At 50.0% G+C, this 15,398-nt stretch overlaps 1 protein-coding gene across 2 annotated transcripts in view; it reads left to right on the top strand.

Moving 5' to 3' along the window:
- Sin3b (SIN3 transcription regulator family member B) overlaps positions 1-15,398 on the top strand; it is a 35,025-nt gene that overhangs the window by 2,909 nt on the left and 16,718 nt on the right. The window contains exons 4-7 of one of the 2 annotated variants that reach the window (XM_050128404.1): positions 4,392-4,589; positions 6,449-6,592; positions 13,856-13,975; positions 14,205-14,386. In XM_050128404.1, coding sequence (XP_049984361.1) covers positions 4,392-4,589; positions 6,449-6,592; positions 13,856-13,975; positions 14,205-14,264 — 522 coding nt within the window. In that variant the 3' untranslated portion in view covers positions 14,265-14,386. Of the gene's footprint in view, positions 1-4,391; positions 4,590-6,448; positions 6,593-13,855; positions 13,976-14,204; positions 14,387-15,398 lie in introns of those variants that run through there. The other variant, XM_050128403.1, reaches the window with a different exon arrangement.

Genomic DNA, 15,398 nt, shown 5'->3' with positions numbered 1-15,398 from the left:
CTGGGCCAAAGTATATAGTGGCATCCGCTGGCTTTCATCCAGGCCACCAATAAAACCAAGTGGTTGAGCTGTGTGCATGGAACTAACTTTGTTTTATGTCACAGTTTCGTGTAGTTGGCATAGGTTCCTTTCTCAGCTCTGGCTTGGTCCCCAACTCTGCCACTGCCTTTGTCTCACCGTAGCACAGGCAGGTCTGAAATGCATCGTTCCTCAGCCCTCCAAGTGCTAGCATGACAGGTGTGAGCCACCACAACAGGCTTTCGGTGACGTCGGACAGGGACTTTCCCCATTGCACCTGGACCCCAGGATCCAGAGCCATCAAGCCTTATCAGGAGTGACTCCTGGAACTTGTATGGCTGAGGTATAAAGCATGGCAGCTTTATAGAGAGCAGAGAGTTGTTCCTAGACTTCATGCTGTCTGAACGTCGTTGCTGCTCCCTAGAAAGCTTCCGGGAGCAGAGTCTGGGCCATGGTAGTCTGTGCTCCTGTGTATCACACAGGGCTCTAGACTCACGGTGACACCAATAGCAGTTTTGTTTTCCTCATAGGTGGCTTAGATGGCCAAAGGGCCCCAGTGACTTACAGAAAGGATGACAAAGACGGTCTTGGACCTGTGAACAGGGAACCCTGCCAGTCTTGAGTCACCTTCCCTCAGGGTACTCTGGAGCTCCTTGGTCTTGGTGACAGTGATAACCGGATCGTGACCCAGGTGTTCGCCTGTTTTTTTGTGGCTCACCGAGATGTCTTCAGGATCCCTGGAGCCTTTGCCATGCCGTCGCAGCAGGGAGCCTTACAGTCCCCACACATCAGCATCTGTCTTTGCTGTGTTCCCCATTGAGACATGATCTCTATAGGCTGGCCTGGAACTTGACATCCCCCTACTTCAGCTCCCAGAGTGCTGTAATGATAGGCACCTACTGCCTATCACCCTAGCTTCACTGATTGGAAACACAGCTTTTTCTCTCTCTCTCTTCCATTTTGTTAGTTTGGCCTGACAGCTACAGGTGAGCACTGTCCCCTAAAGGTGCTGAGGGAGTCCCCACCTATTTGGGTTCTGTGGTGAGGTTTCTGACCCTCTTTCTTGTGAGGAGTTTTGCACTCTGGGATGTGATACGTCGCCCAGGGCCCCTGCCCTCCCAGTGCCAAGGACACCAGTACCCTTGGTAGCAGCTGAAAGTAGGGCTTAAGGGTCAGGCAGAACTGGGTACTTAGATTCAGGGTGTCCTGCCAGCATTTAGGAGGCAGGAGATTTGCCATGAGTTCAAAGCCAGCTACAGAGTAAGACCCTATCTTACCTGTCTCTGTGAAGAGAGGGTTTGGATAGCCATGCCACGCCAGAAGCAGGAGGCCTGGAAAATCTGTGCTGCTGTTGCTTCTACCTGAGTAAGCATCTTGAGTGCTGCTTCAGAGCCCTCACTGGCCAGCCTGAGAAGTGTGTGTTCCTGTGTCTGACCAAGCTCCTCAGAGCACCTTTCTCAGTTGCCTGTCTGTTAGTGAGCTATGTCAAGGGAAGGAATAGGTAACCAGATGTCAGTGAGCAGGTGAGTTCCTAGGTCCTTTTTGGAGGGGGACTGACAGGAAGCCCTTTGACCCACTCTTTGGGGAGGCTCAGTATGTCTGATTCTGATCCACCACTTCCTTGGAACTGGGCCCTCAGTTTGGGGTGTGGGATTTTCAATGATAGCAGGGACCTTGGTGGGGGAAAGTAGGGAGGAGGAAGGAAGGGCCTTGGAGGGATGGGCTATTAGGAGGGCTGTCTACGAAGTAGGGCAGGACTGGAGAGGAGCTGAGAGAGGTAGGCTTGCAGAACTTAAAATGTCCAGAAATCGCCCAGATGGAGTCCGGAGGACCCAGGCCTTGGAGGACAGGACCTAGGAGTGGGTCAGTGAGGTAAGGTATTTGTATGACCCAGGCTGGCCCTTCTGGTGAGGTAGAGGTTGGTTCCTAGGCAGAGGACACAAGGCCCTGGCAACTGGGCCTGCTAGTTTCCTCATCTAGGCTCCTGAGTATCAGGAGGACCTCATGGGCAGATGTGGGTTGCAGTGTATCAGCTGTCTAAACAGTCACCCCAAGGGGACAAGGATCTTAAGTGCAGACAAAGAAATGGAGAGGATGAAGCGATTTGTAGGAAGTCCCCTGCAGGGCGTGTCTGCTGCGGCTTCTAGGCTCTGTAGTGACGGGTTTTTATTTTCCAAAGATCACAGTAGAAAATTGTATTACAGCTGTACAACCATAACCACTAGTTCCAGAACATTCCATCACCCCAGAAGCAGACCCTGCCAATCATCCCTCTGCTTCTTGTTCCGAGCATTTCACATAAATGGCCTCTGTCAGCACTCACATAGTATGTGCCAGTAGTTATTTTCTTGGCTGAATAATGTTCCACTGGTGGACCGTGTTTTACTCATTCATCGGGTGGGTGTTTGAGTTGATTGTTGATTGTTGTCAATTGTGCTTCATTGAATGCTGGTGTATGAGTTTTTTAGATCTGCTTTGTAGGATTGCAGTTGCTGGGCTGTAGGGAAATTCTCTGTTGTATTGTTGAGGAGCTGAAGGCAGTTGCCATGGTAACTGTTCTCACCACCATCTACTGTCTTCTGCAGAGTCCCTGGCCAGAGAGCTGGCTCTCTGTCATGCTGTAGTGGCTTATTCAGGACCAGAGGAACCATACAGTGCTGGAGAGATGTCCCTAAGTGGCTGGGCAAACCCAGACCCCTGCGACCTGGAACGTGGGTTGGCAGATTCCTGAGATGAGAGTCTTGGCCCACATTTGGCAGTCATGTCTGTGTCCTCAGCTTTGGCTTTTAGTTTGTCCATTGTCGTCTGCCCAGTTGTGTCTCAGCCACTAGTACCTGAGAACACCACAAATTGGCCTCTGATCCTTGAGTTCTGCACCTGCAGATTCATCACAGATTGAACAGAACAGGGAACATACATATATGCTGGCTGAGCATACAGACTGGGGATGGAACCTGGTCCTTGCCCATGCCGGGGGTGGGGCGTTCTGTATCTGAAGCACACAAGCCTATTCTTGTGCTGTATGTGATAGTTATTCCCTAGTCCACAAGGTTGACTATTGACAGTGTGCCTGATGTAAAATGCCTAGAGATGTGGATGCTTGTGGGGCCTGTGCGTGTCTGTGTGATGCTAGGCTGCATTTGAAATCTGTGGAGGAGGGTTCTGGAATCTGTTCCCCTTGGATACTAAGGGACTATTATTTGGATATGGGGCCTTGACTGAGTAAACATGGAACAGATGAGGCCGTTTGAGTGGGCACTAATTAAGTTTGGCTGGCATTTTTTGTTTTTCTTCCAGACAGGGTTTCTTTGTGTTGTCCTGGCTGTCCTAGAACTCATTCTGTAGACCAGGCTGGCTTTGAACTCACAGAGATCTGCCTGCCTCTGCCGCTCGAGTACTGGGATTAAAGGGCGAACCACCACTGCCTGGCTGCTGGCATTATTTTAAGAAGTGTTGAGGGTACAGCACAATCCTTCCTTCAGGAACCCGAACCCCTCTGCTGGCACCTCCAGCATTTTGAGAAAAATGGTCTGTAGTTCAAGAACAGATGTCATGTGTGTGCCTGCTGCCCCGAGGAGGGCAGAACTGCTGGGGAAGGCAACAGAGGTGTGTAGAGTCTCTCCAGGATCATTCTGGAAGGTTGTTCCTCCGGGACTCTGGAGGCTAAGCTCTCACGTGGACTCAAGCCCCAGGTTCCACCCCTAGAACTGTCAGAAAACTAACCACCAGGATGCTAGTCCTCCCTGCACAGCAGGGTTCCGTAGGAACGAGAGAGACATGTTTCTGTTTACAGCTGGAGAAAAATAGGCACAACTAAGATGCTTTTCAGTTTGGCTCTGATAGTCTGACTATCAGTTTGACTGATAGCTAACCCTGAATTGTTCTGGGGCTTAGCACCCAGAGGCCTTGTGAGAATCCTGAGCCAACTGCAGCTAGATGCACAGGCACTGTGATAGTCCCTCAAAGCCAGCAGCCGCTGTTCCTACTCGAATAGTCTTGCTAAGATGGAGACATCACCTACAGCTCTACTCATAGCTCCAACAAGGTTTAGCCTCTAGGATTTGTGACTTTTCCCCTACATGCTGATCTCTTAAGAGTAGAAAGCAAACTCTATCCCAGCGCTGGGAAGGCTAAAGCAGGAGGTTGGCCAGAGTTGGAGCCAGGCTGTATGGGGAGATCAAGTCCCAGGAATACAGGGGAGGGTCTTGTTGAAACTGCAATTCCAGGCACAGAAGACCTGAGGAGACTCTAGAGGGAGGAAATACTTTCCTCCCACGGGTCCTCAGGTGTTACAGGAGCAGTGCTTCTCAGCATGCAGTGACAATTCACCATCCTCTGGCTAGGCCATGCCACTCACTGCCCATGTTCTGCAGGAGAACTCCCACAGCCATGGTGACTGTGGTGAGGACTTCAAGCAGATGTCCTACAAGGAGGACAGAGGCCAGGTGCCCCTGGAGTCAGATTCTGTGGAGTTCAACAATGCTATCAGCTATGTGAACAAGATCAAGACCCGCTTTCTGGACCACCCTGAGATCTACAGGTCCTTCCTAGAGATCCTTCACACCTACCAGGTAAGACCCAGCCTACCACAGCACCTGGGGCCTGGCTTCACCTGGCTCTTGTCTGGCATTTGGAGCTGAGAGTGGAGATCAGGTCCTCACAAGCTGGCCAGACATTTGCTGCAAGCCGCTCCTCAGCCAGAGACTCTAGGTAGTTCTGAGGGAATCAGGAGTAGGTTGGGGTGGAAAAGGAGTGTGTGCTGAGAAGTGTGTAGACCAGCCACTGTCAACCCCCGGTACAGTAGCAGGGAGAAGGACACCTGGGAACAACCTGTACAAAGGTCTGGGGGTTAAAGTGCACAGCCCTGATTCTTAAAAAGGAAACTTTCTTAGCTGGCTCAACAGCTAACACTTAAAATGATAGGTTGTATCCCCAGCATTGCACAACACACAAAGTTGCACAGATAAATAAGATGTTTTGGCATACAAGTTTACTATCATAGAGCTAACGTAGACTCCCCATGAACTTGGAGAACCCCAGTGATGGTCCACATTTGATAGCTCAGGCTCCATCAGTGTATGACAGGGAAACAGCTTGAGTTATGTGGATATAGACACCTCAGACAGTGACAGTGTGGCTCCCAGCAAGCGCACAGATGTGGGGTGCTGGTGTAGTTCTGCATTCTTGGGGGCACACTAGAAGGAAGCTTGATGGCAACAGGGTCCCTGCAGAGAACATGTTCAGAGTGCCGGCCACGGCATGTGTGCTCCACCACTTCCCATTGTGAGATCAGCTCAAGGGCCCTCCAGCCTGTGTTTGCAGTTTGTCTACGTCCCTAGAACGCCAGGCTCCTTGTCACTCTTTGCAGTCCGTTTTCCGCTGGGGACACCACACCTGACTGCTGAGCCATCTTGCCTGCCCTAAGTTGTGTTTTTTAAACAGTGGTTTGAAGCCAGATGTGGTGGCACATACCTTCATCCCCAGGATTCAGAAGGCTGAGTCGGGAGGATTGCTGTAAGTTCAAGGGCATCCTGGACTGCACCATGAGCCCAGGCTGCTTCCTGAGCCACCGCAGGTTCCGTAAAACCAGCAAGAGCAGTTGGGGTGCAGTTCCGCTCAGCTGGCATGGACTCTCAACTGGTTCAGAGCATCTGGACTTGGTTCTCTCCCCTTCCCATTATTAGTTTGTATAAATGCCACAACTTCAGTTCTTTCCCTGGGACCCGAGGGTGCCGCTCACAGGACTACTTGGGTTCATTCAATTTTTTTCTTTTTTCTCTATTTTTTAATGAATATTATCCCAGCCGGTAGTGGTGGTGTGCTGCACACCTTTAATCCCAGCACTTGGGAGGCAGAGGCAGGTGAATCTCTGTGAGTTCAAGGCCACTCAGGTCTACACAGAGAATTCCAGAATAGCCAGAACTACACCAAGAAACCCCGTCTCAAAAATCCAAACAAAAACCAACCTCTCCCCCCCCCCCCAAAAAAAAAACACAATATAGCAGCCTGGCCTGGAACTGGCAATCCTGCCTCAATTTCCTGAAAGGCCACCTTGATTCTATATCCCCATCCCCATTCTCTGTCCACGCTGTTGCCTTCAGCTCCAGGTTTGCCTGCCTGCCTTCAGGCCTCCTTCACCTCAGCTCTCCCTCAGTCCAGCGGTGCAGTGGGAAGAACACTTCTTGGCTATCACCTATCCCCTGATCTAGCAGGCCTGGCTCCCTCTGTAGAAGGGCACCAAATTTCTCTTCCTTTGTGCCTGTTCTTCCATTGCCCTGCAGCCCTTTATACCCTTCCCTTCCAGTACGGCAGAGCTGGGGCCACTGAGAGCAGATACTCTGGCAGTGTAGGCACAGGACCGATGTCTGCACAACTGCCCGTGCCCATGCTGGTGCCCTGCCTCACCCTCTTTTCTTCTAACCACTTGCAGAAGGAACAGCTGCACACTAAGGGTCGTCCGTTCCGAGGCATGTCTGAAGAGGAGGTCTTCACAGAGGTGGCCAATCTCTTCCGTGGTCAGGAGGACCTGCTGTCGGAGTTCGGACAGTTCTTGCCTGAGGCAAAGCGATCCCTGGTGAGTCTCAAGTGCCAGGATCCTGCCCACAAGATGCATGGGGAGCTAGAGTCTGACAAGTGTGTCCTATACACAGACTGCGGTACTGTGGGAGGAAGAACATTGCTTCACTTGGAGATGAAGCCAGAGTGAGGAATATGGTCTCAGGCTTGGAGAAGTAGGTGAGGGGGGTTTGGCCCAAGAACAGACTGCACTTGGCTTTCTTTCCCAGCAGTGGCTTGAGGCCTGCTAGAGGTCTCCTCCTCTTCTTCCTCCTCCTCTTCTTTTTCTTTTTCTTTTTTTTTTTTTTTTTTTACCTTATTTAAAATGGTTTTTCGAGACAGGGTTTCTCTGTGTAGCTTTGGAGCCTGTCCTGGAACTAGCTCTTGTAGACCAGACTGGCCTCAAACTAACAGAGATTCACCTGTCTCTGCCTCCCGAGTGCTGGGATTAAAGGTGTGCACCAACATCACCCAGCCTCTTCCTTTTCTTGAACATCTTTTTGAAAAGTAGAGATGAGGGGGCTGGAGAGATGACTCCGTGGTTAAGAGCACTTCCAGAGGTCCTGAGTTCAATTCCCAGCAACCATCTGTAATGAGATCTGGCATCCTCTTCTGGTGTGTGTCATCATACATGGAGGCAGAATGTTGTATACAAAATAAATAAATCTTTTTTTTTAAAAAAAAAAAAAGAAAAGTAGAGATGAAATTCATGGGCCATGAAATTCTCCACTTTAAAGTATACAATTTTGGTGTACACCTTTAATCCCGCACTCAGAGGCAGAGGCAGGCAGTCTCTGAATTTGACTTCGCTGTGCCAGCCTGGTTGGGATAGCACGTTGAAACCAGTCAGGACTACATAGATGCTGTCTAATAAAAAGGACACAATCCAGTGCTGTGCAGCCTGCTTAGCATGTAGTTACACTGTCCCTTTAGCTAGTTAGGAGACCCTGTCCCATTCGCACTCACCCCATCAATCCCCCAGCTCCCATCTGCTTCCTCTCTGGATTTGTTACTGGTCTGTGGCTATGACAATGTCAAGTCTTTTGAAATCTGTCTGCACATGGCCTTTGCTAGTGTTCCCTCCTGCTTGTTCCCGAGTGGCGTGTCCATTTCACCCCCTCACGCTGTAGACATGGGGTGGTTTGCCTTGAAGTTAAATAATGCCGCTATGAACAGACATGTTTATGTCTGGTGGCAGCTTTGGCCCTGCGCCTCTATTCCTGGATCACACGGCAGTTCTGCTAACTTTCTGAAGAACTTAGTGTTTTCTGCATCAGTGGCTCCATTTCCCCATGTCCACTTTGTCTTTGACTGTAACACCTGTTGACTGGGGTGTGTCTTGGCTTCGACTGCATTTCCCAGTGCATCATGTCTTGTGTACTGGCTTTGAAGATGTGTTATTTATTACTACTTATGTGTGTGCATGTTCGTGTATGTGCATCACACGGAAGCAGGTGCCTATGGAGGCCCAAATTGGGTGTCAGATCCCCTGGAACTGGAGAAACAGGTGGTTGTGAGCTGCCAATGGGTGCTGGGACCTTGATCCTGGGTCTTTCTGTGAGAGCAGCCAGTGCTCGGTGCTCGGAACTGTTGAGCTGGCTGAGTCCTTACTGTGACCCACCAGCTGCTTAGATGTGTGATCTCAGAGTCTCACTTCTGCACCCTGCTACCTCTTCTCTGCTTCATCCTGTTTCTGGTGCACACGGTTTTTTGATTGTTTTCCCATATCACTCTCAGTACTAAGCTTTAGACGCTGTTGCATAGTTGAGATCATGAGGTTTCCCTATTCCCTTACAGTTTTAAACTTGAGCTGCATTTGGTATGTGGGGTATGAGGTGGGTCCAGCACAGCCAGAAGGGTTGCCATCTGTTGGTCTGTATGTGTTCTCAGGCTAGCCTGGCATTGCCTGCAGCCTTTGCAGTGAGTTGAGAGCAGGAGCCTGGGCCTCCACCTCCATTCTTCCTTGTCAGAACTGCTGCAGCTTTTGAGATCCCTGATTGATGTTTTTTTGTTTTCTTTTTGAGACTAGATCTTAGTGTAACTCAGGCTTGCCTTCATCATGGGATCCTCCTGCCTAGGCTCCATGAGTTCTGGAATCACTGGCGTGGGTCACTCACTACTGCCATGGGTAATCTTCTTTTACCATTACATCTTTGTGTGTGTGTGCATGCCACAGCTGGTGTAGAAGTCAGACAGCTTGGGGACGTAAATTTTCCCCTTTATCCTGTATGTCTTGAGATCACACTCAGGTCCAAGCCCTTTACCCATTGAGCCATGTTGATGTTGGTCTGGTTTTTGCTCTAATCAAGTATTTGCATCCTGGCATGTTTCCATTGTTTTCCTGGCTTCCCTTACACCTGACTCCTCACTTCCCTTAGCCTTACCCAGGCCTGTGGCCAGTTGCCACCAGGTTTGTCACCATGTCTTGATCATAAGAGTGTCAGCCGTGGGTGGGATGATCCTGAAAATACCTTGTACATCAGAGACTCTTGTGTTACCCAGCCTAGGGCTGTGGCTTGACTCTCTGCTGCTACCTGGTATCTGGTTGGCCTCCAGGGCCCAGATGATGGCAAAGCCGTGGGCGCCATGTAGCCTCCGTGCCTTCCAGCCTCAGGCAGAGCCATGCTGTACATTGCCTTCAGGCCTTGCTTCCTCAGATCTGAGACATCTGCCCACTCAGCTGAGACCGTGAGCAGCTGGCTCACTTCAGGTTGTAAGTGCTTTGCCAACTCCCGGAGCAAACTGCCAAGGCATGTCCCTGTCATTGCCTCCCTGAATGTCCACACGGGGTGAGCAACACTGCCCTACTCAACGTCACCAGAGCTGCACAGACTTAGAGACTCTTGAGTGTGCCTGGAGGGAGACTAGGACCCTTCCTCACTTTTGCTGTTTCGAGTCCCTGTCTGCCTGTTTCTCTTTGAAGTTTAGAAGTTCTAATGAGGATCTGTTAACAGAGGTTTCTGTTCCGCCCGGTCCCACAGCCGTTCAATCCCAAAGAAACGCACACTGATCATAAACTGGTTGGCCTATTACTTCAAGCTTCTTATTAAATCTTACACATCCTACATTCCTACATTAATCCATAGTTCTTGTCTGTGTCAGCCACGTGGCTTGGTACCTTTTTTTTTATGAGCAAGGCATTCTCATCTTGCTTCCTCTGCATCTGAGTGGCAACTGCAGACTGAGTCTTTCCTCTTCCCAGAATTCTCTTGTTCTCATCATCCTGTTCTGTCCCCTATCCCCCCACCCCCCCACACACACTTTCTGCCTGGCTGCCCCGCCTATACTTCCTGCCTATCTGCATTTTATTAAAACAATACAAGTGACAGGGTACAAGACCATTGTTCCACAGCAAGGGTCCCCTTTGACATCATGGCTATTAATCTTGTTCTAATGTCGCTGTGACAGATATTGGGCAAGCCTGAAGGAAGGGTTCATCTTGGCTTATGATTCCATAGGTCTCTGCTGCTGTCCTTCTTCCCTGGACTCTGAGCCTGCTGTGAGGAAAGACTCTTAGGGTGGTAGGGACTGGTGGGAACCGGTGGGGACCAGTTGGGACTGGTGGCAGAGGTTGCTCCATAGACACACCAAACAATGGACTTGCTGGGCCTGACAGCCTTCATCTCCTTCTAGCCAAGCCCTACCTCTTAGCTTCAAGCACCTCCCAGATGAGCACACAAAGCCATCAGTACATCAGCTTTTGGGGGAACACTTCATCTGGATACAATGGTACCCCATTCCTATCAGGAGAATTCTGACTACCTCTGGACCCCATAATAATATGCAGGAGAGGAGTGTCATTTCCAGGGCCCCGAAGGCATGGCTACAGATTACATACATGTTAGGATAGTTTCCTGCCATCTGCTACTCAAACTAGGAATGGTATTTGGGTCTTGTCCCTAGATATGGGTGCTGCATCTGAGCAGCATAGCTGTTTCTCAGCACCCCTTGGAATTGGGAGTCTATGTCATCCTCCACTGCCTTTCCCTGAGCTACCCCTGATAGCATGGAATTGATAAAGTCAGGGAGCAGTGGACCTTGAAACTGAGAGGCTCATAGCCCTTACATAAGTCTTACTTCTTTGAGGTCTTGCAGACTGTATGGGTAATTCTGACCCCCTAGGCTAGTGGTGAAACAGGCTTAGTAGCCAGTTCAACTAGTAGCTAGCCTGAGGCCCTGGTTCCATCCTAGCCCACAGGAAAGCCAAAAACACCAAACAGCTTGTCTGCTGGGCCAGGTTGATGGTGCAAACCTTTAATCCCTCACTCTGAAGGCACAGATAGGTGGATATCTGAGTTCTAGGCCACCAAGGGCTACATACTAATAAACAAAATAATAGATCTCACAGAAAACCAGGATAAATGGCTAACTGAGGTGCCTATTTAACATAGTGAAGCCGACACTGGCCACTAGTCTCTCAGCGTGGCCGGTACTGCCTGTTAGAGTCCTCACTCCTCTGCCTTTCTCGCCCTGGGGGCTTTGATCCCTTTCTAACTCGACATTTTGGACATGCAGTCTTTTGACACCTGGGTGACCCCATTCCTGGGTTTCTCTTGGTCTGTGAGTCTGTATGTATGTATGCACACGTGTGTGTCTCCTCACCAGATGAAGTGAAAAGGAAGAACGTGGACATGAGCACTCCCAGGGAGGATGGAGGAGGAGGTTTATTGTAGCTATGAGGGAGAGCAGAGCCAGAGGCATCTGGAGCGGTTGGTCCAGATTGAACATGGCTGTGGGGGTGGCAAGAGCTTCTGAAGTGTGGGAAGCAGAGGCAGGTGGATCTCTGAGTTCAAGGCCAGCCTGGTCTACAGGGCGAGTTCCAGGACAGCCAAGGCTGCACAGAGAAGCCCTGTCTTGAAAAACATACAAAAGAAACACTCTGGGGCTGGAGAGATGGCTCAGAGGTTAAGAGCACTGGCTGCTCTTCAGGAGGTCCTGAGTTCAGTTTCCAGCAACCACATGGTGGCTCACAGCCATCTATAATGAGATCTGGTGCCCTCTTCTGGCCTGCAGGCATACATGGAGGCTGAACACTGTACATAATAAATAAATCTTAAAAAAAAAAAAAAAAAAGAATCTGGAAAATTAAAAAAAACAACAACAACAACAACAACACTCCACAACCAGCAGTCCCTGTTTGTGGAACTGGAGAAACTTTGTCATCTGTGCTTCTTCCTCTGTCGCTGCTGTGATTGAGAGTCCACAGTGTCCCAGCCTCTGACATAACAGTGTGTGTGAGCAGCAGTCAGTGCGGTGTGTGGAGAATTGTCCTGTACATGGAGGCAGAGGTTACAGACCTTTGCAGTCTTCAGGGATAAACTGCTGTCACCCTTACTAAATCTGGCTGTTCAGGACCCAGTCGGGCCCAAGTGGCCTTAGTGTAGAATCAGCCCTGTTCTAGTAGCTTGAAAATAGGCAGCCTCTTGTGACCTCAGCAGACTAAGTGGGTATGGTTGTCTGTCAGTAAAACCTTACTTACAAAGTGGACTGTTTACAGAGTGAATGGACTGGCTGCAAACCAATAAAACCTCATTTACAGAATGAATAGCTGTGCCCATTGGCTAGAGACCCTGTGTGAGTGATTGGCCATGCAGCCCTGATTTGGTGTCTGTCAGGCAAAGAACATTAACAGCTAGAGTGAGGAGCATGTGGGCTCTGGTAGGCCGAGCAGTGCTGAATGCCCTAAAGCTGGTTGGCAAGTGTCAGGTCACCCTTGGGGGCCCACACCTCTCTGTTCTGCACAGCCCCCACCTGCCTCTTCAGAACTGGGAGTTTGGAGCTTTAAGGATTCCAGTGAAGAATTCTTGGGAATACCACTGTACTTGGGATTCCTGGAACAGTTTTGAGTCTTTGACTAATTGAGCTATTTATTTTGAGATAGGGTTTGGCTATGTAGTTTACACTATTTCAAACTGGTGCTTCTCCTGCCTCAGTCTCCTCAGGGCTAAGATAACAGCAATGTACCACCACACCTGGCTGTTAGACTTAGGGGGTTTGTCTTACCATGGCTGAAGTTAGTGTTGTAAAAATTTTCCCCTCTCAAATAAGTTTTTCCTCCAGAGATAATCCCATTAAGATGTGTCTGCAGAGTAGCGCTGTGTGTTGCTGTCCAGCGCTCTCCTGAGTCTTAGAAACAGTAGCAAATGGCTTTCTGCTGCCTCTGCCTTTTGTGGTTTTTCTCCTTTGTTTTCCTTTTTATCCCTTGTGTTGTGTTAAACCTGCCACAGCAGCAGCACAGAGCAAAGCTGATACAGCGCTCTGCTGCCGTTGGTTCTGTTTGGGTACATAGTTACTTCATTTGCCCACAGTTGTCTGTATGTCTAGGTCCCATAGTGGTGTGGAGTGGGGAACAGTGGTGTTAGAATGTCTTTATGATTTCCGGGAGGAGGAGCATCCTTGCCCTGTCCGTTGGTTAAAACTTGCTCCAACCACTGTGTGTATTGGCACACACCTTTAATCCCAGGCAGAGGCAGGCAAATCTCTCTGAGTTCAAGGCCAGCTTGGTCTACAGAGCAATTTCTAGGACTCCAAAGCTACACAAAAAAACTCTCAAAAAACCCAAAATAAATAAACAAAAAACCCACAAAACAAAAGATCCAAAAAAAAACTTGCTCCAAGCCCCCTCCCCACACACAATCCAGCACAGAACAAGGCCACTTCCTAGGCATGTTCGGTCGTGCATAACAAATAATCCACAACCTGGTTCCAAGCCCCACTAGTGACCTGGATGACGTCAGCTGCTGTTGATATCCTTTTGCTGCTGGGGCTGTGTGCGGCTACCTCCCCCCTACCTAAAATGCTTTGTGTTTTCTGTAGACACCCTGGTCAGCTGTGCACCAGGGGCCATATACCTGGACACACTCAGTTGTGCTCCCAAGCCTCTGACTCTTGGCTCTCAAGACCACAGGGAGGGAGCTTGCTTTTTTTTTTTTTTTTTGGTTTTTCGAGACAGGGTTTCTCTGTGGTTTTGGAGCCTGTCCTGGAACTAGCTCTGTAGACCAGGCTGGTCTCGAACTCACAGAGATCCACCTGCCTCTGCCTCCCGAGTGCTGGGATTAAAGGCGTGCACCACCACCACCCGCCTCACAGGGAGCTTTCTTGCAGCTGTGTATAACATTCACCCAGTGATCTGTGTACTTGGTCTCTACCCTGGAAAATAGGACCACTCAGAGGCAGACAATGCCTCCCAGGGCTACATGGCAAAGGAGAATTGCCTGCGTGTGTACATGTCCAGGTGGGCCATCTCCCTTCAGTCTGACCACCTCCTGCATTTTGTCCTTAGTTCACAGGCAGTGGGCCATGTGAGATGAACAGCGCACAGAAGAATGAGGAGAAGAGTCTGGAACACAGCAAGAAGCGCTCACGGCCCTCACTCCTGCGCCCTGTGTCTGCTCCCGCCAAGGTAACTGTCCATGTGTGGGTTCCTGCTGCACATGACGGGAGTGGTATGGAGGCCCAAGAGCAGGGGACCCCCGGGACCAGAGACTAGCTGCTAGAAAGGACGGCCACTGCCCTGGTGCTCCCTCACCCGCTCTCCTGCCCTGAGGTGGTTGTGAGGAGGAAGGGGGAGTTGGAAGGAAAGGCGTGGTGCGCTGTTGATTCTCCTTTTCACTGTCGTGACTCTTTCGTAGGTGGGGCTGCAATTGAAATGTGCAGTTGTATGGTTTGATTACTGCACAACTGAGGAGTGAAGGTGGCTGACAACAGTTCCTGTCCCGCTCATCACCCCGTGATGGTGGATCTCTAGTCCTAGCACTCTGTTCACTAGCTGACTTTCTATAGTAATAAAGATTTTTGGCATTCTGTTTATTTAGTTATGTGCAGCAGTGTCAACCTCAAGTCACAATTCATTACTATTACTGGTATCTTGACTCCCGGACTGTCCTGGACAGGCTGCCCCTGGGTCTCCTACCATGTCCATCTTTTTCACCCTTACCCCACTCTTGAGGATGGCTATACAGCAGGATGCTTCATGCCGTGGGCTTGGGTCAAATGCAGGTCCAAGTCTGGTTTATCCATCTGTGTGTCTATGAGAGAGAGAGAGAGAGAAGAATGAGAATGAAACAAGTCTCAGAGATCAGAAGACAACTTAAGACTCACTTGAAAGCCTCAAGCGTGCAACAGGCAGTATTTCCCCTGTCCCAGTGACCAATTTAGAGACAAGTGTCTGCACCCAGCTTTAGACCTGGCTTCCGACCCAGGATGCCTCTGGTGTTGCGCCCTCCCTGCCCTCTGGTCACCCTCTGGCCTATACAGGAAGGACAAGAGCTACACAGTGTCTGTGTCCCCGAGTCCAGGATAAAGGAAGGCTGAACTGAGCTCATTGGCCCAGTGCTTTCTCAGGTCGCTGAGTTGAAGCCCCAGGATACAGCACTAACATTTACTGAACATGCTCCTGCTCTGAGTTTCCCCAGTGCACATGCGCAGATTCCATGTTCTGTTTCCTCGGTGTTTGCCTGCCCTTTTTCCAATATCAGTCAACCTACACAATGACTTGGCCTCTGTTTTCCCAGTCCGTGCACATGTGGGGCCCTGGCTTCCCATTTTCCCTGTCCATGTCTGTAAACATGCTCAAAGCTCCAGGTTTTATTTCCCATAGTGAGTGCGTGCCACTTTGAGAGCGCTCATGCGCAAAGCCCTGAATGCCATTTTCCCAGCCCGTGTCTTCCAAGCTTGCGGGAGGTCTATAGGTTCTATTTCCCTGTTTCTGCAGAGCATGCGCCATGCCATGGTTCCTTTCCCCCTGTAAGCATCGGCGTAATACTTGTGAGGCCTGAATTCTATTTCCCTAGTACTTAACTGCGCATGCGTGAGACCCTGGGTTC

Source organism: Alexandromys fortis, unplaced genomic scaffold (genome assembly GCF_014885135.2).
Source record: "Alexandromys fortis isolate MF-2015 unplaced genomic scaffold, M_Fortis_MF-2015_v1.1 scaffold_296, whole genome shotgun sequence".
NCBI classification, from domain to species: domain Eukaryota; kingdom Metazoa; phylum Chordata; class Mammalia; order Rodentia; family Cricetidae; genus Alexandromys; species Alexandromys fortis.
This window is presented reverse-complemented; position numbering and strand designations above follow the sequence as displayed.